At 24.5% G+C, this 24,390-nt stretch overlaps 1 protein-coding gene across 1 annotated transcript; it reads left to right on the top strand.

The window, feature by feature from the left end:
- Window positions 1-630: 630 nt before the first annotated feature.
- LOC117173616 (protein RER1) lies at window positions 631-22,698 on the top strand. Its single transcript, XM_033362258.1, has 6 exons — window positions 631-794; window positions 2,008-2,104; window positions 5,397-5,501; window positions 5,590-5,686; window positions 10,531-10,748; window positions 22,227-22,698. Exons 2-6 carry the CDS (start codon window positions 2,030-2,032, stop codon window positions 22,314-22,316), a joined length of 585 nt encoding a protein of 194 aa, XP_033218149.1. The 5' UTR covers window positions 631-794; window positions 2,008-2,029; the 3' UTR covers window positions 22,317-22,698.
- Window positions 22,699-24,390: the final 1,692 nt, after the last annotated feature.

Below are 24,390 nucleotides of genomic sequence, written 5' to 3'. Positions count from 1 at the left end.
TTTGCTTTAAAATCTTTCAAACCCTTTTTAAAAATTTAAAAATCTCCCATGAATTTCAAGAACTTTTTTCACGTCTTCACAAAATTCAGTTTACCTAAAAAAATGGTAAAACTTCCAAAATTAAAAAAAATGGTCTCAACGTCTTCCATATTCTTTTAACCCACATTTTAAAATCTTTAAAACTTGAAATTATTCTTTTAAAATAAAACTGAAACTATTTCTCCTCAGATCTTTCATAATTGTTAAAAATCTGCTAACTCTTTTATTCTGGGTCTTCGGGTATTTTCATACCGGAGCGATAATTAATGGAAGTGATTCGATACAAAGAAGAAAAACACTATCATAAAAATCCTCTGTGTCATTTTCGCAATAATTATATGAATAAACCGTTTTCTTGATACATTTTAATGGTTTTTTAACGGCTCTACATGACAAAAGACATATAACAGTCAAAACAATTAGAACAAAGTTACTACTAGCGCCGCCGCATGGCCATTTTCAACACATGGATCATATTCATCTCTCGGTGACAGGAGGCTGGGTAAAATACGTAAATTATTGTATTTTACTTTTTCAACCCTGATAATTCGGTTCATCGAATTTAGTTTTGGAATTAGGCAACAGATGCCGCTGACACCGCTGAGGTAAAGTGCCGAAATGACACATTCCTAGTCCATCTACTCAAGTTTGAGAGTAATGTCGTCGATGTTGTGACGTGTAATATATTTTTATAAAAACTTTAATTCTTCGTGAATCGATTATACAGATTCCGATCTTTGCGACTAATAGTTTAGGTGAGTACCCTATTTTATATATTTAATATAGTTATTTTACACTTGATACAAATTTCCAATTATGAGGTTAGGTATCGTGGTCGTTCCCTTCTAGAAAAAGAAGAAAAAAAACAATTAAAGACTCGATAAACCCATTCTGTCTATGACTTTTTGAGTCAATAATTCAAAATTAGTCCAAAAGCTCATAACTTAATCAATTGAATATAACATTCTGACGCAGTCTGTATACCAACATTCTTATCAATATTTCAGCCTTTATCTCTCATTTTCTTGAAGAATGATGTTTTATTATTGAATTTTATGAATTTTATAACATTATTTAGTGTGGAAATTCAAAAATTGCGGGTTTTGTTTATTTAGTAATTTTAGATTATGAACTAAATTGCTCTGATTTCCTTATCGAGTTTACGTGAGATAGCGCTTTTTGATGAGGAAAGAATACGGAGGACGATTTATAATTATGAAACTTATTGTTATCCTCTCATTTTTTCTTGTATTTTTTTTTAATATTCGAACTACGTTAGACGTTCTTAGTTTTCTACCACTTCGAGGACAAGATTTTGTGTATTTCTAATTTTCATCCTTTTTAAAAATTCAATTTTGCTCGATAATCACATTTGGCTTGAATTGTAAACTAATTTTTCATAGTTTTGCATGTGTTGTAGTTATAATTATAATTTTCCTGATCGTATTATAATCGGTTATAATGTGTTTTTAATTGACGCAAATAACACAAATCAGAGTAAGCAAATAATTGTACTAAACGTGCGGCACAGAATAAATTATTGGCCTACTTAGTGTAGCTCGATTACTCATGGATTTTTTATATATTGCTCAAGCATAAAATACAAATGATTAGAATATTTTTTTCCACAAAAAGTGATATATAAAGGCTTTCTGAATTTTTTAAATTCGGAGATTTTCCTAGGACTTTACTTTCTAATTATTGAAAATGCGAATTCAATTTTCAGGCAGGTTTCGTTTTTAAATGTTACGCTACGCATTCTTGTAATTGACGCGTTTTTTTACATGAATATTGCAAAAATGATTTTTACTAGGAGTACCTGATGTCTTTTTTTTTAAATTATATATATATATATATTTTTTTTCATTACACGATACAAACATTTTTTTAAAATAAATTGTATTACTAATATTAGCAGGTTTTTAAAAATTGTAAGCTTCAATTCTCAAAATTCATTTATTTTTGCAGAAATTTATTTTAGGGAGTTACGATGATGCACGACGAAGATTTGGACGGCCCGTCCAGGCTGAATGTCGTTAGTCAAACGATATTTAGAATGTCACAGGTTAGTTATTTCTATCTAAAAAAAGTGGTGTAACGAAATAACTCGAAAATCTTGCCAATCATTGCAATTCTCAATTCTAAAAGTTGAAGTTACAAATATAAATATTTGTGTTTTTTAATATTCTTTTAATATTTCGAGGACTTTAAATTTCTCAAAATTGTAAGTTGTGCACAGGAAATAGGATTCTTTAAACATAAATAAAAGCGTGCTCTGCAAAAACTTTTCAAAGATTTAAAAATTTTCAACTATTTAAGTTTTCCGGTTTTATTAGTGTTCTTCGTTAAATAGAAATTGACACTTTTAAACAAAAAATATAGAATCTTTTAACAATTTGGAATTTTGTTACCTTTTTTCGTCGGAAATTTGTAATTTAATTTTTTTTATATTAGTTTTGAAATAAGATACAAAAATTTATAACGATTTTTGGCGATTTTGCTGATCTCATCGGAAGGCGTTATTTTTGATAAAAAATTATTAGATTTCGAAAAAGTTGAAAAATGTTGTACAATGTGAGTTAAGCTATCAGTTTTTAATACAGATTTCATAGATTATTTATCATTTTTTGAACAGATTCAGGTTATATTAACGTTTGTTAAAAAAGATTGACATTTTTCGAATAGTTTCAGGATATATTAACGTTTTTCACGTTGAATTCTTAATAAATTTCGGATTCTATTGATATTTTTCGTTAAAAATTGACACTTTTATTCAAGAATCATTATATTTAAAAAAAGATTAATAATTTTTTAGAAATTTTAAGTTAAATTCGCGTTTTTCACCAGAAGTCGATATTTTTAATGAAAAGTTATTAGATTTCAGAAAAAAGATTATTTTATTTGTGTTAGCAGATTTGCTATTTGAAACGACAATTCTTACTTTATGTTAGTGTTCTTCGTAGATAATTATTGATGTTAAAAAAATTTCGATTTCAAAGAAGATTCCTAATTTTTTAACATTTTTTGTTACATTAGCGTTTTTAATTGAAAATTGGTATTTTCAAAGAAAAGACTTAATAATATAAAGAAGATTTAGAATCATTGAATAATTTTAAATTGAAAATAGAGGAAAATTGTAAATTTAATTTTTGATTGTTGTAAATTCAACTTTCAATTTTCTTCTGTATAAAATGTAACCTTTAGTCGATTTTTTCGAATATAATATGATAATAAATAAATGTTTTCGCACTTAATGTTAGTGTTTTTCATCTGAAATTTTTATTTTTACACAAAAAGACAACGGTTTGTTTTTTTATTTATTGTACCAAAATATTGTGCATTAATTCTGAAGTCAAGCTATCAGTTTTCATTAATTATAAAAAATTTGGTTTTAATATTAATTGTATAACATGAAAATTGTACGAGACAAAACAAAATAAAAATCGGGGGCGTGAATGTTTTCTAGCGATTAAAAAAAATTCTAGGCACTCTTGTTTTTTCTAGTTGATATTGCCTTATGCTTTTAAACAAATTAGAATAATATATTTTTTACGTTACTTTAAAATTTAATAACTTTGGATTAAAACTTAAAAAATTAGACAATTTAAAATTAATAGCACACCATTTGCAATTTGAAAGGTTCCAATCTTAATAATTTTGAATTCCAATATTCATTATTATAAAATTTCGTATTGAATGCCCTATTAGTGCAGAATTTTAGAATTCCAAATTAAATAGGTTGAGATTGAAAGTCAGTACATTCTAATCAAAAGGATTGAAAGGATTAAAAATTTAATAATCGATGTAAATTCTATATCATATTTTAGTCATTTTTTAAATAAAATTAATCCTTTGTTGGAGAGCGTGCTTAATTTTTTTTTTAAATTGCAATAAAAAATTGAATAACAATGATTCCTTATTTGTAAATGTAGCCTTATATGGCTGAACTATGTTGAAAATTCGTTTTTTTATTTGTTTGAATTACTGTTTTTAACTGAAAATTTAACTATTCTAGTTTAGGTTGAAAATTTATCGTTTTTAGTTGAAAATTAGAGTATCTAGTTGAAGATTTATGTCTTTTGTTGAAAATTCGTTCTTTTTGATAGAAAATTAATATTCTTGGTCAAAAATTGATCTATTTGCTTGAAAATTCAACAGTTTGTTTGCAATTTTTTACCTCTCTTAACTGAAAAATCTATCTTAGTTGAAAATCTAACTCATGTTAAATACTTGTTTTATTTGGCATCATTCAAATGTTTTTGATTGAAAATCAAGATGGGCCTAGTTTTTAAAAGTTTAGTTTTTTTTGCGTTGAATATTGTTTTTTTTTTTAAATGAAAATTCAACTATTAAATTTTTGCTTGTCAATTTATCTCTTTAGTTTGAAAATTGATGTGTTTTGTGGAAGTTTTGTCTTTTTTTGTTGTAAAAATTAATTTTTTGGTTAAAAATTCATTTTTTGCTGCTGAAAATTCAACTATTCCAGTTAAAGATTCATTATTTTAGTTAAGAGTTGATTTTTTTGGCTCAAAATTCTACTATATGTTTGGAAATTTTCTTTTCTTAATTAGAAATTTAACTTTTTCACTGAAAATCCATGTATTTTGTTTAAACATCTTTTTGTGGTAGATAATTAATTTTCCGATTTGAAAATTGATTTTTTTAAATAAAACTTTTTGTTTCACAGTTAAACACTTTTTCTAAAACTTTTTTTTTAATTATCCTCTCTTTCAGTTAAGATTTATCATTTTAGTTAAAAATTGATCACTGGTTCAAAATGTGTTTTGGTGTGATTGAGTTTTTTTCTGAAAATTTAACTGTTTCATGTTTGGTTGAAAACTAATCTTTCCTAGATGAAATTTTAACTATTTCGTGGAAAATAAATCTTTTCTAGTTAAAGATTCAACTATTTGGTTGAGAATTCTTATATTTTGTTGAAAAAAATCGTCTTTTTTGGTAGAAAATTCAACTATTTAGTTAACAATTCACCTATCTTGTTAAAAATTAAATATACTAAATTTGAATGTATTTTTTTTCCCGTTATTGTTCAAATTCATGGACTAGAAATGATTAATTATGTTTGTAGTATTATTCAATTATTAATTAATCGATGCAGCTGATATATTTAAGAATATCTTGTAATATAATTTGTCAAAGTTTTCTAAATTAAACATATTTTATTGAAGAAAGCTGGAATTTTCAGGGAATTATTTTCCAGGATTTGAGTAGACATCCTCTAATAACCTATTTTTTTAAAAAAATTTTATCAACATGAGAAGAACTGCATTACATTTTATTGTTTTATTTTCAATTTAAAGTAATTTTCATCTTTTTAAATATCGTGTAACATTTTACAGATTTACCAGAGTTGGCAGGATCGTTGGGCGCCACACGTTGTATGGCGATGGGTATTCGCCGTAACTTTATTATTGTTATTCCTCCTACGTATTCTCTTAGTACAGGTGAGAACAAATTTAATTCTATGTAATGATCACCAAAAAAATCTATAATATCTTTAAAAAGTAGAATAAATGATTCTTGTTTTTATAGGGCTGGTACATCATCACATACGGATTGGGGATTTATCATCTTAATTTATTTATTGCATTTCTCACACCAAAAATAGATCCTGCAATGGATTTTGACGGTAATTACTCGTTTATTCTTTCTTTTTTCATTTTTTGACGGAATATTAAATACTTTTCCATAAAGTATGTTAGTGAAGCCTCGGCATAGATATTGTTGAATTAATTGCAAAAACAAACTTTTATTTAAAACTATGATCATAGTATGATAATAGATTTCTGACCGCGAATTAGCTCTGCTGAGGCTTCAATTATTGTGTAAATACAGATAGGATTAATTTTAAATTTGCAATCAGAAAATAATTTCATTCCAAGATTTTTTATTTTTTGACATTCGTATTTTTCGCTACAACCGATTGAACTAGGGTGGCTACTTGGTCGGGAATTTTAAAAACATTAAATTCATTCAATTATTATAATAACATTCAATGAATTAATTCGTGGGTTAATCACTATTCACTTCAGGTCTATACCTATTTTTGAATTATCTTGAATTCTTTGAAATATTTCTGGGTATGTATGAAGGTTCCGAGAAATTTTAAAAACAGATTTCAATAATTTTAAGGGATTTTTAAGAGTTTAGGGCATTTTAAATACTTCTAAGGCATTTTCAAGAGCTTCAAATTTAAAGCATTTTAGGGAATTTTAAAAGATTCCAAGGATTTGTTTAAATTATTTAATTAATTTGAAGTGATTTAAAAGATTTTGAAATATTATTGGGAATGGTGGTCTACCATTTCGCCACCTGGTGCCGAAAAATGGAACTAGAAAGAGTAGGTACAATTTTAAACATGTAGTCTAGTCTTTGCATAAAAGTGTTTTTACGATTGTTTTGTGAAGTATAAAACAATGATTGAATACTAAAAACAAATTTTCATAAAAAACAAATCATTTTAGATAGAATTTCCACCTTATGCAGTGAAAGAAACATTTTTATCAAAAATGTTTAAAAAAAAAAACAAACAATTATTTCACTATTTCATGTAAGTTTCAATGCATTTACAAGTTTAAATAAACTTTAATTAATTATCTAGCGACAAATTTTATCCATATAAAGCCAAGAAAACGAATAATAGGCAACTGGAATTTAAATACGAATTCTAACCTAATTTTTAGATCAGATTTTTAAATAGTAAATATTTTATGTATAAATCACTAAAAATTTACTTTGAGTTCATTTTTGCTTAAAAATAAGTTCATTTAAGTTTATAATCTCTTGAAAATCACAATAAAGAGAACAATAATTGTTTTTTTTTAGGCAAATATTTGTTTCGATGAAGACTTATTTTTATTATCAAATAAATACTTTAAATTCGACAAAAAAATTGTTCAAACACTTTTACGTCCAAATTGAAATGCATCTTGAAAATCGTACCTATTCCTTTTAGTTCGAATTTTTGTCACCAGGTGGCGTATCGCAGTTTAACCATTCCCAATAGGATAAAGAATTTTCTAAAATTTCTGAAGATATGGAATGATTTTACAGAACGTATCAGACTTCAAAATGTTTTTAAAGATTTCCGAGGATTTAAATGATTTCAAGGGATTTTACAACTCTCAATGTATTTTAATACATTTTCCATGATGTCAGAAAATGTCATCATAGAATATCACGAATTTTATCATATTTCAGAGGATTTTACAGAATTTATTCATGAGAAGTGAGGAATTTTAAAGGATTTTAAATGATTGAAGAGATTTGAAATTCACCTGAATTCTCTTGAATTTAATGAATTCACTGGAAGTTTTTCCATTCACTTGAATATCTATAATTTTATTCTTTTCTACTTAATCCAATGGATTTTTAATTTTAATTTTAAAAAGATTTAATTCAATTATCCTTAGGATCAATTGATAAAATGATAAAAGGTTTTGAAATATTTTAACGTATTTTACTCAAATTCCTTGGCATTTTCAAGAGCTTTACAAAATTTCAAAGGAATGTAAAGGATTTTCAATCATTTGAATTATTTTAAAAGATCAAACATACATTTTTTATTGATTCAGTAGTTTGAAGGCATTCAAAGACTGAAATATTTTAGGGCATTTAGAAAGATTCCAAAGCATTTCTATCCAATTCAATTAATTTTTCCATATTTTTAAATTGTTTTCAATTCATTTAAGTACTTTTTAAATGCAGGTTGATTTTTTTATGAATTTCATCTCATTCTTCTCATATCTTTTTAATTTTTTCTAAATTCACTAAAAATGTATTGTAATCAATCAAATCTTTTCGATTCTTAAAATTATTCCAATTCACCTGAGTTCTTTTGAATTTATCTTGAATTGTTTTGTAATCAATAGTCACTTATTATGTTAGAAATTAGTAAGATTTCAAAGATTTTAAGAGATTTGAAATTTTTCTTGAAATTCACATTGAATTCTTTTAAAATATTTGGAATTCTCTTGATTTTTTTTCAATTTACTTGAATCCTTCTAAGTTAACTCAATACTAATTAATTCAATGATTTTTTTTATTGTTTAAAGCTTTTAACCTGACCTTGAATTCTTAAGCATTTCATCGAATTCTTTGAATTCTCTTGAATTTTTCTAAGCTTATTTCAAAGTTAGGGAATTCAATTAATTTTTTTCATATTTTCAAATTGTTTTAAATTCAGTTTATTTATTTTTTTGTAATTCATATTGCATTTCTATGAATTTCATTGAATTCTTTTTTTATAATAAATTACTCTAAATTAATTCCAGTTTTACGGAAATCAATAGAATTTTTTAACATTTTTTTCCTATCCATTTAAATGCTTTTGAAGTGAAATTGAATTGTTCTGACTTATTCTAAAAATGTTATCAATTTTACCATGAAAACCCGAGAGAAATGATCGGCTTTTAATTAATTAAAAAGAGAGCTTTTCATATTACTTAAAGAATGTTACGTTCCTTGAATCTGATTTTGTGCATTTTCATCTATAATTTATTAGATAAAGAATTTTTCCCCAATATATAAAATACCTTTTGCAATTTTTTTCTTTGTGATATTTGTATCTCTGGTTGAAGTTCAATACTCGAATTGATGATATTCCAAACGTACAAAAACAATCACTTTCTCAATTTTTGCAACAAATAAATTTATCGCTTTTTATTCTCTTCTCATTTATTCTTGCTCGAACAAGGCATTTTAGTAAATAATAATCCTTTTTATTCTAGGAATTGGAGTTTGCGTAAAAAAATATAATTATATTTATTTAATTAAAAAAAATCCCCGTTTAAAGTCAGAATTCATCACAATTTAGAATTTCCTTCTTCAAATTAAAAAAAAAAGAGAGTACTTCCAAGTAGTTCTTAGAGTAAAAGTAGTATTTTAAAGAGAAAATATTTCTGAATTATAATACAAAATGTTCCAGCATTGTTATTTGCGAATTTCACTGTTTTGTAGTCAAAAATTCAACTACTTGCGGTTGAAAATTAAAATCTGGTTAAAAATTAATTTTTTTTGTTTGAAGATTCATCATTTTATTGAAAATTCATCTCTTTTTGAAAATTTAAATGTAATTAATTTGTCGAAAATAATTTTTTCAAGTAAAATTTTTACTATTTTACTCAAACTCCGTTTATTTTTTTATTAAGAATGAGATTTTTTATGGAAAATGAAACTATTCTATTTTTTGTTGAAAATTTATCTTTTTTGGATGAAAATTCAATTGTTTGGTTGAAAATGGATTTTAAAAATTTTTAAATTAAATTATTTGTTTGAAAATTTATGTACTTTATGGAAAATTCGTCTTCTTTTGTACAAAATGAATTTTTATTATTAAATTTTCATGTTTTTTTGTAGATATAAAATCCATTAGTTTGGTTGAAAATTAATCTTTTCTAGTTGAAAATTCAACAATTTGACTAAAAACTTGTGTTTTTTTTTAATGGAAAATTCGCATATTTTGTTGAGAAACCGTTTTGTTTGTGTGAAGAAAATTATATTTTTATTTAAAAGTTAATTCCATCGTTTAAAAATTTTATTATTCCAGTTAATATTGATCATTTTAGTTGAAAATTCATGTTTTAAGTTGGAAATAAAATTACTTGGTTGAAAAAATTAAACTCGTTTGTTAAAAATTATTGTTTTTTGGTTGAAGTTTCATCACTTTGATTAAAAATCCATTTTCTTTGCTTAACAAATGAACTGTTTGATTGAAAACTTGTTTTTTCTTTGGATGAAAATTAATTTTTTTGCTGAAAATTCAACTATTTTGTTGAAAATTTCTTTTATTGTGGTTGAAAATTATATAGTTTTTTTAAACTGTAAATGTAACTATTATTTCAGTTGAATATTTCATAATTTTAGTTAAAAATTCCTCTATTTAATTGAACATTCATTTTTTGATTAAAAATTTTATGATTCAATTTTTGATTGAATATTGATTTTATAAAGTTAAAACTTACTTAGTTTAGTTTTGGTTGAACATTCATTTTTGGAAGTTGCAACTTAATTATTTTAGATTTTGGTTGAAAATTGATCTTTTAGTAAAAAAATTTTTTTTTGTTAAAAAATTCAACTGATTGGTTGAGTATTTTTATCTTCTTTAATTAGAAATTCAAGTATTTAGTTGAAAAATTGTATTTTTGTGTAGAAAATTAATCTTTTTGTTTAAAAATTAATGTCATTGTTTAGAAATTCATCATTTTATTTTTAAATTAATCTTTTTAGTTTATAAGTCATTTATTCTAGTTGAAGATTTATAATTTTATTTAAAAAAAAGTTCATTTTTCAATCTGTTGCCCTGCTGTGTTAAAGGGTGTTTAGAATGAATCAATTTTTGCACTTTGTGGTATATTTGAATACGTTACATTTATTTGACCCTGCAAACAGAATACTAATAAGAAAGGAAAGCAAATTAATTTGCATTCGTTGAAAAACTTAATCCTACTATCTAATATTAGAAATAAATTTTAGATGCGGATGGTCCAGAGTTACCAACGAAGTCCAATGAAGAATTTAGGCCATTTATAAGGCGGTTGCCAGAATTCAAATTCTGGCATGCTGTGACTGTATCGACAATTAGCGCGACTGCGATGACTTTCTTCGAAATGTTTAATATTCCAGTATTTTGGCCAATCCTTGTAATGTATTTCATTACGCTCTTCTGCATCACCATGAAGCGGCAAATAAAGGTAAACATTTAGAGTTATAATTGCAAAAATCTATTGTCATCCCTGGTGGAAAAATTTTTACAAAAAAGTACAAAAAGATCTAACATTTTTTAGAGGAATCTACAATATATGTAAATACAATAAATTGCAACAAAAATTACAGGAAAGTAGAATCGTTATTACAAAAAAAAATCTTAGATTGATGAAGAAAAAATCGATCACGTTCATTGAAACTAAAAGATTCATTACAATTTTTTTCATTTCCTGGGAAAAACCGGGAAATGACAGTGAATTTATTTTTTGACGGGGAATTTGACCAAATTTTTAGAATAAAAAGTTTGTCCAACTTTGATTTCAAACGTTTTTAAATAATTTCCTAAATTGTGATTTCTATACAATATTATATCATTTAGTTTAGAATGCCGGATTCGAAAATCTTTCACTTTAAAAATTTTCCATTTTTAATTTTTAAGCATATATTTTAATTTGAAGAAGTTAAAAATGCAGTTTTAAAGGTTTAACAAATTTTTATATTAGAAGTTTTTAAAATCGAAGATTTTTTTTTATAAAAAACAGGGTGGCCGCCAGACCTGGAAACCGGGAATCTTACGAATTTTTATGAAGAAAAATCTGCCCAAGTTCGATTTTAACACTTTTTAAAATAATTAAAGTGCAGTTTTGAGGATTTAAACAATTAAAAATTAAAAGCATTTGAAGTTAAAATTTTTTGATAAAAATAGTTTTATTTTATCAACTGTAAATATAAATAAATAAATTATTTTTCAAATGGATCTTTACTCTAAGTATAAAAATCTGAACAATAAATGATTTGACTAAACAATTCTAGATCTGTTCAAAATTTGAGAATTTCCTGATTGTAACTTTTTCAATTCGAAAGTCTTGATAAGAATTGAAATTAATATATCATTTATTCTGATAATTTTGTTTTTAAATAAAAATTTTCATGATTTATCAATAATATATTTTTAATTCAGAGTTTCAGGTATTCCTTTATATTATTTTTTTATATTGAATTTAATAAATAAATTTATTAATATATTATTTCTATTCATTTTATTCAGCTATTAAAAAATGTAAACATGCGTTTTACTATTTTCAACTTAAAAATGAATACATAATAATATAGTCGTAATTAAAGGTTTTTATTAAATTTAATATATCGTGAGTCTAAATTATTTAATTTTTATCAGATTTAATTGGAAATTTCTTCATGTAGAAAAAGAATAAGTATTTAATATTTAACAATATTTTACTGTTCATTTAAGACAAGTAAATTGAAACCAAATATTTAAAAGAAAACAATTTGAAACCGAATTGTTTTACATAGAAAGCTTTGAATCTTTAGATTTTCGCAGAACTTTTAATCTTTTAGCGATACAATTTTAATTGTTCTTGTTTTAAAATTGTTTAATTTATGAGTGAAATTGTTCAATTTGGACGCATAAATAACAATTGAACACTTATTACTTGTAGAAAAAATTTGAGTAATTTTAAGAGATATGTAGAAGTTTTTAAAAGATTCAAAATTAATTAAAAACTTGGAACTATATCAAGTAATTTAAACGAAGTGTAACATTTTTTTCAGAGCTTCTAAATATATATTCAAATTATTCTAAATTTTTCTACAATTTTTGAAAAACGGGCAAATTAAATAAAATCCTTAAAGTCTTCCATGTTCTTCTTTGATCATTTTTTGAATCTCTTAAAATCTTCTTAAACTTTCTGTTACAATAATTTTTCAAAGTTAAAAATCATTTTCGATTTTCCTAAGAATCTTAAGAACATTTTTATTCTTTTCTAGTATTTCACAATTCTTAAAAAAAATCTAAATTTTTTATTTGGAATCTGCAAAAATTTAAATTTTATTTTAATTTCGGATGTAAGTATTTCAAATTATGTGAAGTTCTAAATTTAATTCTAATCTTTTTAAAACTTCTAAATATCTCTCAATATTGCTCTAATAGTTTTACAAATAATAAGTGTTCTATTGTTATTTATAAATTCAAAAGTTAATTTTTTTAATTTGCAGGATTTTGTAAAAGTTATAGAAAAAATTCAATTCATTTTGAAATATATTTAAAAGTTCTGATAAAAAATTCAAAAATGATTTTGAATTTGGATTTGAAGGATGCCTAAACTATTTAAAATAAAAATAATTTAACTTCTAATTTAAGAACTGTTAAGTTAAAAAAATTATTTTTCAATGTTTAATGCGTCTAGCTTAAAATTACTTAAAATAATATAATTTTGAAAGTTTTTAAAGTTCATTTATTGATTCTTTAATTTAGACTTGAAAATGTTAACGTGGATTTATATTTCTGGAACTTAATCTGAATCTTTGAACTCTACAATTTAAAAAAGTTCTAAATTTTGCAGTTTATTTTCATTTAATTTAACATTGTTTAATTTAAAAGTGTTAGTACCTTCCAGTTTATACATGTAAGTTATTGAGTATTTGTGTACACAAATTTTGATTTGAAAACTTTTAAATTTCAATGATAAAAGTTTGAAATTCAAGGGTTCCACTTTGAATGCTTTAATTTGTTGTTTATTGTTTATTAATTTATATGGAAAAATGTTCAGAATATAGTTTGATTTTTTAAATTTCATTGGCCGTGAAAAATGTTTGCGAATCGGGAAAAGACCCGGAAATGACCGGGAATTTTTTCTTCGATTAAAGCGGCCCCCCTGTAATAATTTAGGCGTATAAAATGGAAGCTTTTAAAACTTTTAAAAAGAAAAATTGTAAATTAAAGTCCGTTAGACTGCAAAATTTTAAAATGTGAAATTTAATTTGACCAATTTTTTTTCAATTACATATGTGGTATCGAATCGATTGCTATATATCTGCAGAAAAAAACTTCAGACGTAACGTTTTTGCTGTTTAATAACAATTGAGAGTGGTCATTTTAATTAAATAAAAAAATTATCGTTTTTTTCACGACTTGCAAACATTTTTCACGGTCAATAAAATTTTTAAAATAGAACCCTAAAACACAAAATTTTTCCATTTGAAGTTATAAAAAGTGAGCTGCAAATTAAAGCACTCAAAGTGGTACTCAGGAATTTGAAACTTTTAAAACAGAAGTTTAAACAATTTTTTGTTCAAAAATGTATTCAAATGCTCTATAATTTACACGTATAAAATGGAAGCTACTAACACTTTTCAACTAAACGATTTTAATTAAATTCTGTTAAACTCTTGAATAAAAATTTTTCAACTATTATAAATTATTGAGTTCAAATTTCAATTCAGAAAATATAAATCCAATTTATCATTCTCAATGCTTTAAATTGAAGAATCAATAAATAAATGAATTTAACAAATTTAAAAATGAGATAATTTTAAGGAATTTTATGCCAGAAATATAAAAAATTTAATGATTACATTTTTTTCTATAAACTGAACACTTCTTAAATTAAAAGTTAAATTGTTTTTATCCTAAATAGTTTAAAATCCTTAAACTACTTCAAAATTTTATTTCAAAATCTTGAAACATTGACCTGTTGTTTTACATTTGTTAAATTTGTTTAAAAATGTTGTTGAGAACTTCTAAACATCTTTCAAAATGATTCGCATTTATCCTAAATGTTTTTTTAATCGTGCCAAATCAAATGAATTTTCTTTAAATTTTTCACATTTATTTTTCAGAATTTTTTTAGTCCTTTTAAATACTCTTAAAATTAATTTTCAAAATAAAAAATCTTTTTCAATTTACCTAGGAAATGTTTTTTATTCTTCTGAAGCCTTTCAAAACTCTTAAAAAGCTTAAAAATTTTTTGTATGAAATCTTCCGAAATCTATATTTGATTTTAAATTAGGACGTGGAGTATTTGTACAGTTTGAAGTCTTTAAAACTGTTTTTTCAAATTCTGTAAATGAAAAATGTACGCTTAAAAGATAAAATTTGTATGTCAAATATTTTTGAATTACGGATTGTAAACTGAATTGTATGATAATTGAAAAAGATAAAAATTCAACTGATTACTTAAAAAAGTGTCCAAATGAAACTTGGAAATATATACTTTTTTCTAAAAAATTGTAAAATTTCTGATAAAAAAATTAATTCACGGTCATTTTTTGGGTTTTACCGGTCCAGCGGCCACCTTGGGAGTATTCATTATTGTCTTTTACTATTCTACCATTTCTTTAAAGTTTTAAAATAAAAGCTTTTTTTAATACCTTTCATATACATATCTTAATTTAAAATTATCTCATTGTAATGTTCAAAATATTTGTAATCCTAGGTCGAAAAAGAACAACTTTTTATAAAGATTTGTAATTTTCTACAATAATTTACGTAAAGTTAGAAGTGTTTTTGTAAAGTCAAAGGTTCAAATTGAAGAAAAAAAGTAAAATCCTTTGGTAACGTCTAATACCTTGTAGATTTTTACAACAAAGTAAAAAAAAATATCAATAAAAAGTTATAAAAATTTGTGAACTGTAATAACTTGTACTTTTTTAAAATTCTTTTTACTTTACTTCAAGAAAATACAAGAAAAAATGAGCTATTTGTCTTTTTTTTTTAAATTTTGTACATTTTATCAAAAAAAATACACGTTTTAACATAAAATTACAGTTGTAGATACGTGTACTTTATGCACGAAATTTTTCCACGATAGATTACGAAATGCTTTTTATTGGCTCAATTTTGAAGATTTTAAGTTCTGAATTTTTAATTTTTGGATTCTGAACCTTACAGAGTTTTAAAATGTACGTTTTTGAATAATTATTATCCTTAGTTTCATTGTGATTTTTGCTTATTTTTTATAATTGTAAAAAATGTTAAATTTTTCTATTAAAAAATTTAAGTTTTTAAAATGGAATAACTTCAATCCTTAATAAGTTCGATAGTTTTAAATAAAAAATATTAGAATGTTTAAAATCGATTTATCTTAAATTGGAAATTTGTAAAATGAACAATTTTAGGTTTTTCTCTATTCACAATTTGCCCGTATAGGGTTTATCAAAAACGTTACAAATTAAATGAGTTCAGAATGAAAATGTACCAATTAGACTAATTTAATTGATAGCTATTAAAATTCCATGATCTTGGATTTCCAATATTTTTAAATTAAAGATTCTACCATAGCAATCTTCAAATTAAAAGCCTTAATAGTTGAAAAAATTTAAGTAGAAAAAAAATTAAATAATAAAAGTAAAAATGTATCAATTCTATATTTTAAATTAATAGTCTGAAATTTAATCATTTAGAATTAAATACTTTAAGATTCTACAATTGTCAAATTCAAATGGGACGCCTTAGTTGTTAAACAATTAAAAATTGAAAACCTTCCAAATTTATTTTCAATTGAAAAACTCAACATTGTTTAGATCAAATTTAAACATTAAAATATTGTTATATATCGAATAGTTTAAGAGTAATTCAGCGAAAATTTTCAAATTTAAAAACGCTTTAAATTAATAAATTTTCCATTAAAAACGTTCCAAATTGATTAGTTTTCCAATTTAGAGATACAATAAATACATAATTACAAAGTGAAAGTTTGATCACTTCAAATTGAAAGCGATTGAAACTGGACTGTTTTAAATTAAAACATCGAAAAATATTCTTGGCTTACAATTTAAATTGTGAAAAAATTTCAATTCCGATTGAAAGTCATTTAAAATGAAGCAACTTTAGATTCACGCTTTATAAATTAGACAATTTAAAATGTTTGGGATTGTATAATTTTTAATTGAATATTTGAAGGTTCTGTAATTTTATTTTTATTTGAAAGCCGTAATATTTCATTAGTTTTAAACTGAAGACTTATTGCTTTGAGAATTATTTGAAAGAATTTTCAGTTTTTATTGCTAAAATTGTTTAATATTTATATTTGAAGGCTTCAAAGTAAACAGATGTTCAATTTTAATGGTTTTCTAGTTTGGAATTGTTCAAGATTACATATTTTACATTTGGTGGTTCTTTAAATATGAAAGTTCATACATATTTGTAATTACTCGAATTTCCGAGTGCATTTTTGACCAAAAACGCATTACTTAAAATCCTTTTAAATTAAGTAAACTAGAAACGATAAAAATTTAAGATTGAAGCCCAGCCAGGTTGAATTGTTTTATTTTCGGGTCTGAAAACTTAAATCCAGAATTGAATATTTTTACAGATGCAAAATGAATACTTTTTATATAATACACCATATTTATCGAAGTCAGTAAAATTGAACTTCTTTTATTTTAAGACATACAGGCTTAAATAATTTTATTACTAAGCATTACTAAGCATTCAAAATTTAATTATTGGAAATGTGAAAGTATAGCAAATTGAATATTTAAAACTCAGTGCCATCCAAATAAATAAAGAAAATTTTATTTGAAGGGCCTAAAGCTGAGCAATTTCAAATTGAAATTCTTGCAAATCTCGCCCTTTCATTTTTATTATAAATTGTCAACAGAATGGTTCTCGCTCAACTTGTGTACAATAATACTAATTAGGTTTCATCCACAAACTTCTTTACGAATTTCGGGGAATTTTTGAGCCCCCCCCCCTCTGTCGTGAATTATAAACATAGGTAATAAATCAACAATAAAAATAAAAAAAGTCATTTTTAGATTGAGTGTTGAAATGTGCCTAATTGAATTTTATATGCCAGTTAATCTGGGTATTATTGAGTTTTTAAACTAGGGAAGGTACATTTATAACCAAAAATGGAATAGTTAAACTTTTAATTTAAAAATATAATTTTAAATTATAAAAGAACGAATTTTCTACCAAATAGATGATTTTGTAGACTAAATTATTGAACTATCAACCAAAAGATTTAATTTCGAACTAAACTAGATTATTTTTTAATAAAAAAACGGATTCTTAACAAAATAGTTCAGTTTTATCAAAAATTTAAATTTTTACTTTAAAAAGAACCGGTTTTTACCAAAAATGGAATAGGTAAATTTTAAATCACCAAAATACTATTTCAAGTAAAAAAAAAGGAATTTTCAATAACGCAGTTCAATTTCTAATTTCTAGTTCTAAAGTTCTAAATTTCAGTAAGATTCAAGAATTCTCAACCAAAAAGTTTAATTTTTAAGAAAGAAAGATTTTTTTTTAATTTTTAAGAAGTTAGTTCAACTTTAAAACTTTCTACCGACAAAAATTGAATTAACAAAATTCAAGATTTCTCAGCCAGAAGGTTGAATTTTCAACTAAACAAGATAAATTTTTTAACAAAAAGATTAGTTTACTCACAAAAAACACAAATGTTCAATAAAATTCAAGAATTTTCTGCCAAAAAGATGATAACAAAAATAATAAGATGCATTTAAAAAAAAAAGGTTAAAGTACTACCAAAAAAGACGAACTTCCAATAAAATTCGATAATTCTTAACCAAAAAGTTGAATTTTGAGTAAAGGAAGAAAAATACGTTTTTAAATTTTTTTTGAGAAATTCGTTTTACTTTAAAACATAGTTTCTAAGTTTTTTTAACCAAAAAGACTCATTTTTAGAGAAAAAGATTAATTTTGTATGGAAAAAAATGAATTTTTAACCAAATTCAAGAATTTTCGACCCAAAGGTTTTTATTTTCAACCAAAAATATTAATTTTGAAACAAAAAGATTAATTTATTGATAAAAAAGACGAATGTTCAACAAAATTTAAGAATTCTCAACCAAAAAATTGAATTTTTTAGAAAAAAAGTAATTTGTTTCATTTTTAAGAAAGTAGTTCAGCTTTAAAACCTAGTTATTAAATTTTTAATAAAAAAGATGAAGTTTTAAACAAAAGTCAAGATTTATCAACCAACATGTTTGATTTTCATATAAAAATATCAATTTTGAAACAAAAAGCTTAATTTAGTAATAAAAAAGGTGAATTTTCAATCAAATTCAAGAATTCTCAACCAACAAGTTTAACTTTTCAGAAAGAAAGAAAAATAATTTGTTTAATCTTTAAAAAGTAGTTCAACTTGACCTAGTTATTAAATATTTAACCAAAAAGATGAATTTTTAAAATAAAAAGAATAATTTTCTACTGAAAAAAAATAAATTTTCAACAAAATTGAAGAATGCTCAACCAAAAGGATGAATTTTCAACTAACAAAGATGAATTTTTAGACAGAAAGGTTAATTTACTATCAAAAAATCCGAATTTTCAATAAAAAAAAAAGATGAAGTTTTACATAACAAAATTTAATTTTCTACAGAAAAACGAAATTTTAACAAAATTAAAGATTTGTCAACCAAAAGGTTGAATTTCTATCTCAAAACGATGAATTTCGAAGCAAAAAGATTATTTTAGTAATTAGAGAGACGGAGTCTTAATAAAATTCTAGAATTCTCAACAAAAAAATTGAATTTTTAAGAAAGAAATAAAAGTATTTTCTTTAATTTTTGAGAAAGTAGTTCTACTTTAAAACCTAGTGGTTAAATCTTTAACCAAAAAGATGAAGTTTCAAACAAAAACATTAGTCTTCCACTGAAGAAATGAATTTTTAACAAAATTCAAGAATTCTCAATCAAAAGGTTGAATTTTCAACCAATAAAGATGAATTTAAAAGAGGAATTTTCAACCAAAAAGTTGAATTTTTATGAAAGAAAGCAAAATAATTTCTTTAATTTTTAAGAAATCAGTTTAACTCTAAAACCTGGTTGTTAAATCTTTAACCAAAAAGATGAAGTTTGAAATAAAATGAATAATTTTCTACAGAAAAAATTAATTTTCAACAAAATTCAAGAATTCTCTGCCAAAAGATTGACTTTTCAACTAACAAAGATGAATTTTTAATTAAAAATATTAATTTACTACAAAAAAGATGAATTTTCAATGAACAACGATCAATTTTGAAACAAAAAGATTATCTTACTAATGAAAAATACGAATTTTCAATCAAATTCAATCATTCCCAAGCAAAAAGTTGAATTTTTAAGAAATAAAATAAAATAATTTGTTTCATTTTTAGAAAGGTGGTTCAACTTTAAAACCTAATTGTTAAATCAACTAAAATGATAAAGTGTCAAACAAAAAGATTAACTTTCTACTGAAACAATTCATTTTTAACAAAATTTAAGTATTATTGACCAAAAGGTGGAATTTTCAACTAACAAAGATAAATTTTTAAACAGAAGGATTAATTTACTATTAAAAAAGATTAATTTTCAAACAAAAAGATTGATTTACTACCAAAAAATACGTGGAAATTTAGTGTATGGACGATCCTTTACTTACACTGCCCTGCAAAAGTTTTAGGCCACCTCTTTTTTTATGACTGAGTAAATTCTTTTAATTTTAATTATACCAGAGCTAACAAAATTTCTCTTTAAAAGGTTGATTGTTTTCGAAATTCTGTATAAAATTAGCCCAGGGTGAAGCCAAATAGTCGAGTCTTTAAGTAGATATTGCAAAAATAGTGTAAATTTCAATTTTTTTGGGCTCATTTTGAAGCCATTTTTTCATTGTATCACAACAGCTTACGAGTATAAATAGTAAAAAATTTCGTTTCGAATTGCAAGAACTTAAAGTTGTAATAAAAAAGATGGAAACATTTGAAAACATCTTATTTGTAGGAAAATCAGAATAAAAGTTAAATAAATATTTATTTTGAGGAAATTACATAAAAACTTCATAATTATGTTTCATATTTAAAATGGTTAATGTACGATACGCCACCTGGTGACAAAAGTCGGAACTAGAAAGAATAGATACGATTTCAAAGATGCCTTTAATTTGTGAATAAAAGTGTTTGAACGATTTTTTTTGTAGAATTTAAAGTATTTATTGGATACTAGAAATAAGCCTTTATCAAAAACAAAGTGTTTTAGATGGAATTTACATATTATAGAGTGAAAAACTACACTTTTTGACAGAAATATTTTTCTAAAAAAAACAATTAGTGTTCTCTTTATTGTGATTGTTAAAAGATTATAAACATAAATGGACTTATTTTGAAGCAAAACTCACAAGTAAATTTTTATTCTTTTATAAATTAAATGTTTGCTATTTAAAAAGATCTAAAGGTTAGGTTAGAATTCGTGTTTAAATTCCAGTCGTCTATTATTCGAAGTATTTGCAAAATCTGGATAAAATTTGTCGTTACATACATTAATTAAAGTTTATTTAAGCTTACCACGCATTGAAACTTACATGAGATAGTGAAATAATTTTTTTGTTTTTGTTTTAAAAGCTTTTTGATGAAAATGTTTTTTTTTACTGTATAAGGTGGAAATTCTATCTAAGACGATTTGTTTTTTTATGAAAATTTGTTTTCAGTACTTAATCATTGTTCTAAACTTCACAAAACAATCTTAAAACACTTTTATGCAAAAATTCAAATACATCTTTAAAATTGTACCTACTCTTTCTAGTTCCAGTTTTCGGCACCAGATGGCGAAATGGTAGACCACCATTCCCAATATTTTACAAAAATATTTTTGTTACACAAAATAATATTTGCAATTTTTCCAAATTTTTTGTTACAACTTCAAGTTCTTGCAATTCGAAAAGAAATTTTTTACGATTTATACTAATATGCTGTTGTGATGCGGCGAAAAAAAAACTTTAAAATGAGCCCAAGAACATTGAAAAATGTTGACTATTTCGGAAGTTACTGAAAATTTATTTTTTTGCAATAACTACTTAAAAACTAGACAAATTGGCTTCACCCTGGGCTTATTTTATACAGAATTTAGAAAACAATCAACCTTTTTAAGAGCAATTTTTTTAGCTCTGGTATAATTAAAATTAAGGGCATGTGATACTTAGAAAATTGTCGATTTTACCAGTTTTAGGTTCCCCCGGCTTTTTTTCTAGAATAATAAATATTTTGCCTTCAAAATCTGGGAAATGATAGCGAACAAGCTGATGGATGTCGCAGCACACTTCTTTTGTGTTTTTTTATCAAAAAATTGTGGATATTGCTAACAACGTGCGTGTATTTTTCGAGGTTATGTGTGTTACAATTCACCCGAGCGTTACTTCCAAACTACACAATATTTTTGGCCGAAAACTTTGGACTTACAAATAAACATAGTAACTAATCACCCGGAACTAGCCTTGTTTGCAAGCAATCAAAAAAGTTTATTTCATAAATAATTTCCAGATTATCAGAAAGGCAGAGATGAAAAACAACGTAACCTCAAAATAATGCATATGCATAAAATTTTTATGTAGCACAATAAATTTTTTTTGTTATCCCTCAAAAAAGAGTCCGGGGACGTCCGTTATGATATTTTATAGTATGTCCGAATTCAGTTTTTAAAAATTTTCATTTTTGTGGAAAAAAGCCGGGGAAACTGTAAGTATCACATGCCCTTAAGATAATTGATTCAGTCATAAAAAAAGGTGGCCTAAAACTTCTGCAGGGCAGCGTATATATAATTTGAAATGTCTTGAAATTTTTGATATCGTGGATTGTTGAATATTTATTTTTTAAATAATAAATTGTGGAATTTAAGTTTATAATTGTAAAAATTCCAATGACCGGGAAAAGTAGGAAATTCTGCATACAAAATGTTTCTTTTTTCAGCACATGCTTAAATACCGGTATTTGCCGTTCACGCACGGAAAGCCAAGGTACCAGAGTCACCAAGAAGAAGCTACAAGGTTGATGAAGTGAAAAGAGTTCGGCGTTGTGATCGAGAGAGAGTTGTGTTTTTCAATGCAAATGCGTAAATGTGCGTAGATTTAAATTAATTTCTTGTCCTATTAGTCTCCCAGGAATATTGAGTGTGAACGTGAGAGAAAGTGCGGGTGAGAGAGAAAACAATGGAGAGAGAGAGAGAGAGAGTATTTCTTCGGAGAAAGACAATTTCTGAATCAGCATACTGTGTAAACTGAATCGTCTTAATATATTTGTATCATAAAACTTGTACAAAGTATTGTTAGGTCTGACACATGAACGTGGATACGGTAACAATATTGATGAAATTATGAAATACAGTTGTTAATTGTAAACGTTCAATTACCATAAAGAGACGCTGTTTCGTAAAATAATCAAAGTTATAGAAAATCGATTTTACTGGTCCTTCCTAAAATCTACAAGTTCATGGAACGCCAATTGCTAGTTTTACATTTCCGTCAGGAGCGAAAAATAAAATTTATTTTCCTTTCAGGAAGAAATGAGGTCTCTTGTTTTTTTTGTTTTTTTTTTGTTTTTTTTTTTTTGAAGTGGTCTTTATCCAGTTGGAAAAAATTCCCGTCCTTTCACAAAAATAAGAGTGTATAGTGAAAAATAAGTTGATTCATTTTTATTTATATATTAATTTTCTTCTCTGAAGGGATAAGACTTGAGAAAATATTTGCTAGATTTTGATTTTATACTCCATAGATTTATCTATTAATTTTTAAAGCTAACGAGTGTCTTTTTGTAATAAAGACGGTTTGATGCACGTCAATGGCATCGATATGAAGTCGTCTGACACGGCTAGCCTCGATAAAGTTTTACCCAAATTTTTAGTTAATTGATTAATTTTAAATTAATTACCCAAATTTATCTTTTGTTTGTGTTTCGGTGATGATTCCCGTTATTTTCAGTCAAGAAAGAAAAAAATTGTATTAGGCTTTTTTAAGAAAAAAGATATTTTCTTTTTTTTTAAATTAAAAATATATTTTTTCTCGAAAACAAAGCAAAATATGAATAGCATTTCATAGTTCAAAATTATTCAGCTTGCTGAAATATATTAAATTTTCACCTTTTCAGGCCTTTCTTTTCATTTTTTCGAAAACTAAGTAAAATAGGAATAACAGTTCATAGGTCAAAAAATGTTTAGCTTCCTGAAATCTATAAAAATGTACCTTAACCAGATGTATACCTTGTATGTTTTAGCAAAAATTGTCAAACAAAAAAATGTCAAAAATCTATGAAAGTAACTAAAATAGCATTTAGTTTGAAGAAAATTCAGAATTTTTATTTAAAAACGTTTTTTAAATTGAGTATTAATATGCAAACTCGTTTCCCTCCCTAAAATCAATAAAATGATACCCTTACCAAATATTTATCTTGTGTATTTGTAAAAATCTAAAAAAATCTAGAAAAAAACTTACGTTTGTTCAAATACACAAGATAAATATCTGGAGAAGGTATCATATTATAGATTTCATGAAGGTGGAAGAGTTTGAAAATGGATAATAAATTAATAAAAAAATGTTTTTAAATTTAAAATATTGATGTTTGTCAAATTAAATATTATTTTAGTCACCTACATAGATTTTTTATTTTTTGCTAAAAAAAACAAAAGGTATACATCCGTTTTTGGTATCATTTTATGAATTTCAGGAAGGAGGGCAAGTTTGAATATTGATACTAAACTGATAAAAAAAGTTAAATTAAAAATATTGATGTTCATCAAATTAAATGTTATTTTAGTCACTTTAATCGATTTTTTATATTTTTGGTTAAAAACACAAGTTATACATCTGGTGAGGGAATCATTCTATAGATTTCATAAAGGGGCCATTTTGAATATTGATGCTCGACTAAAAAAAAAAATTAAAAAATATAACTTATTTTCGTCAAACTAAATGATATATTAGTTACTTTGATAGATTTTTCATATTTTTTGTTAAAAAACACAAGGTAGACATCTGGCGAAGGTATAATTTTTTATATTTAAGGTAGGGAGCTAAACTGGATATTCATACTCGACCAAAGAGAAACAATTTTGTTAATTTAAAATACCAGTGTTCGTCAA

The sequence above is a fragment of the Belonocnema kinseyi genome, chromosome 1 (genome assembly GCF_010883055.1).
Source record: "Belonocnema kinseyi isolate 2016_QV_RU_SX_M_011 chromosome 1, B_treatae_v1, whole genome shotgun sequence".
NCBI lineage: Eukaryota > Metazoa > Arthropoda > Insecta > Hymenoptera > Cynipidae > Belonocnema > Belonocnema kinseyi.
This window is presented reverse-complemented; position numbering and strand designations above follow the sequence as displayed.

Coding starts and splice junctions, on each gene's coding strand:
- LOC117173616 (XM_033362258.1), top strand. CDS start 2,030: ATGATGCACGACGAAGATTTGGACGGCCCGTCCAGGCTGAATGTCGTT. Junction 2,105..5,396: donor CGATATTTAGAATGTCACAG/GTTAGTTATTTC, acceptor AACATTTTACAG/ATTTACCAGAGTTGGCAGGA. Junction 5,687..10,530: donor TCCTGCAATGGATTTTGACG/GTAATTACTCGT, acceptor AATAAATTTTAG/ATGCGGATGGTCCAGAGTTA.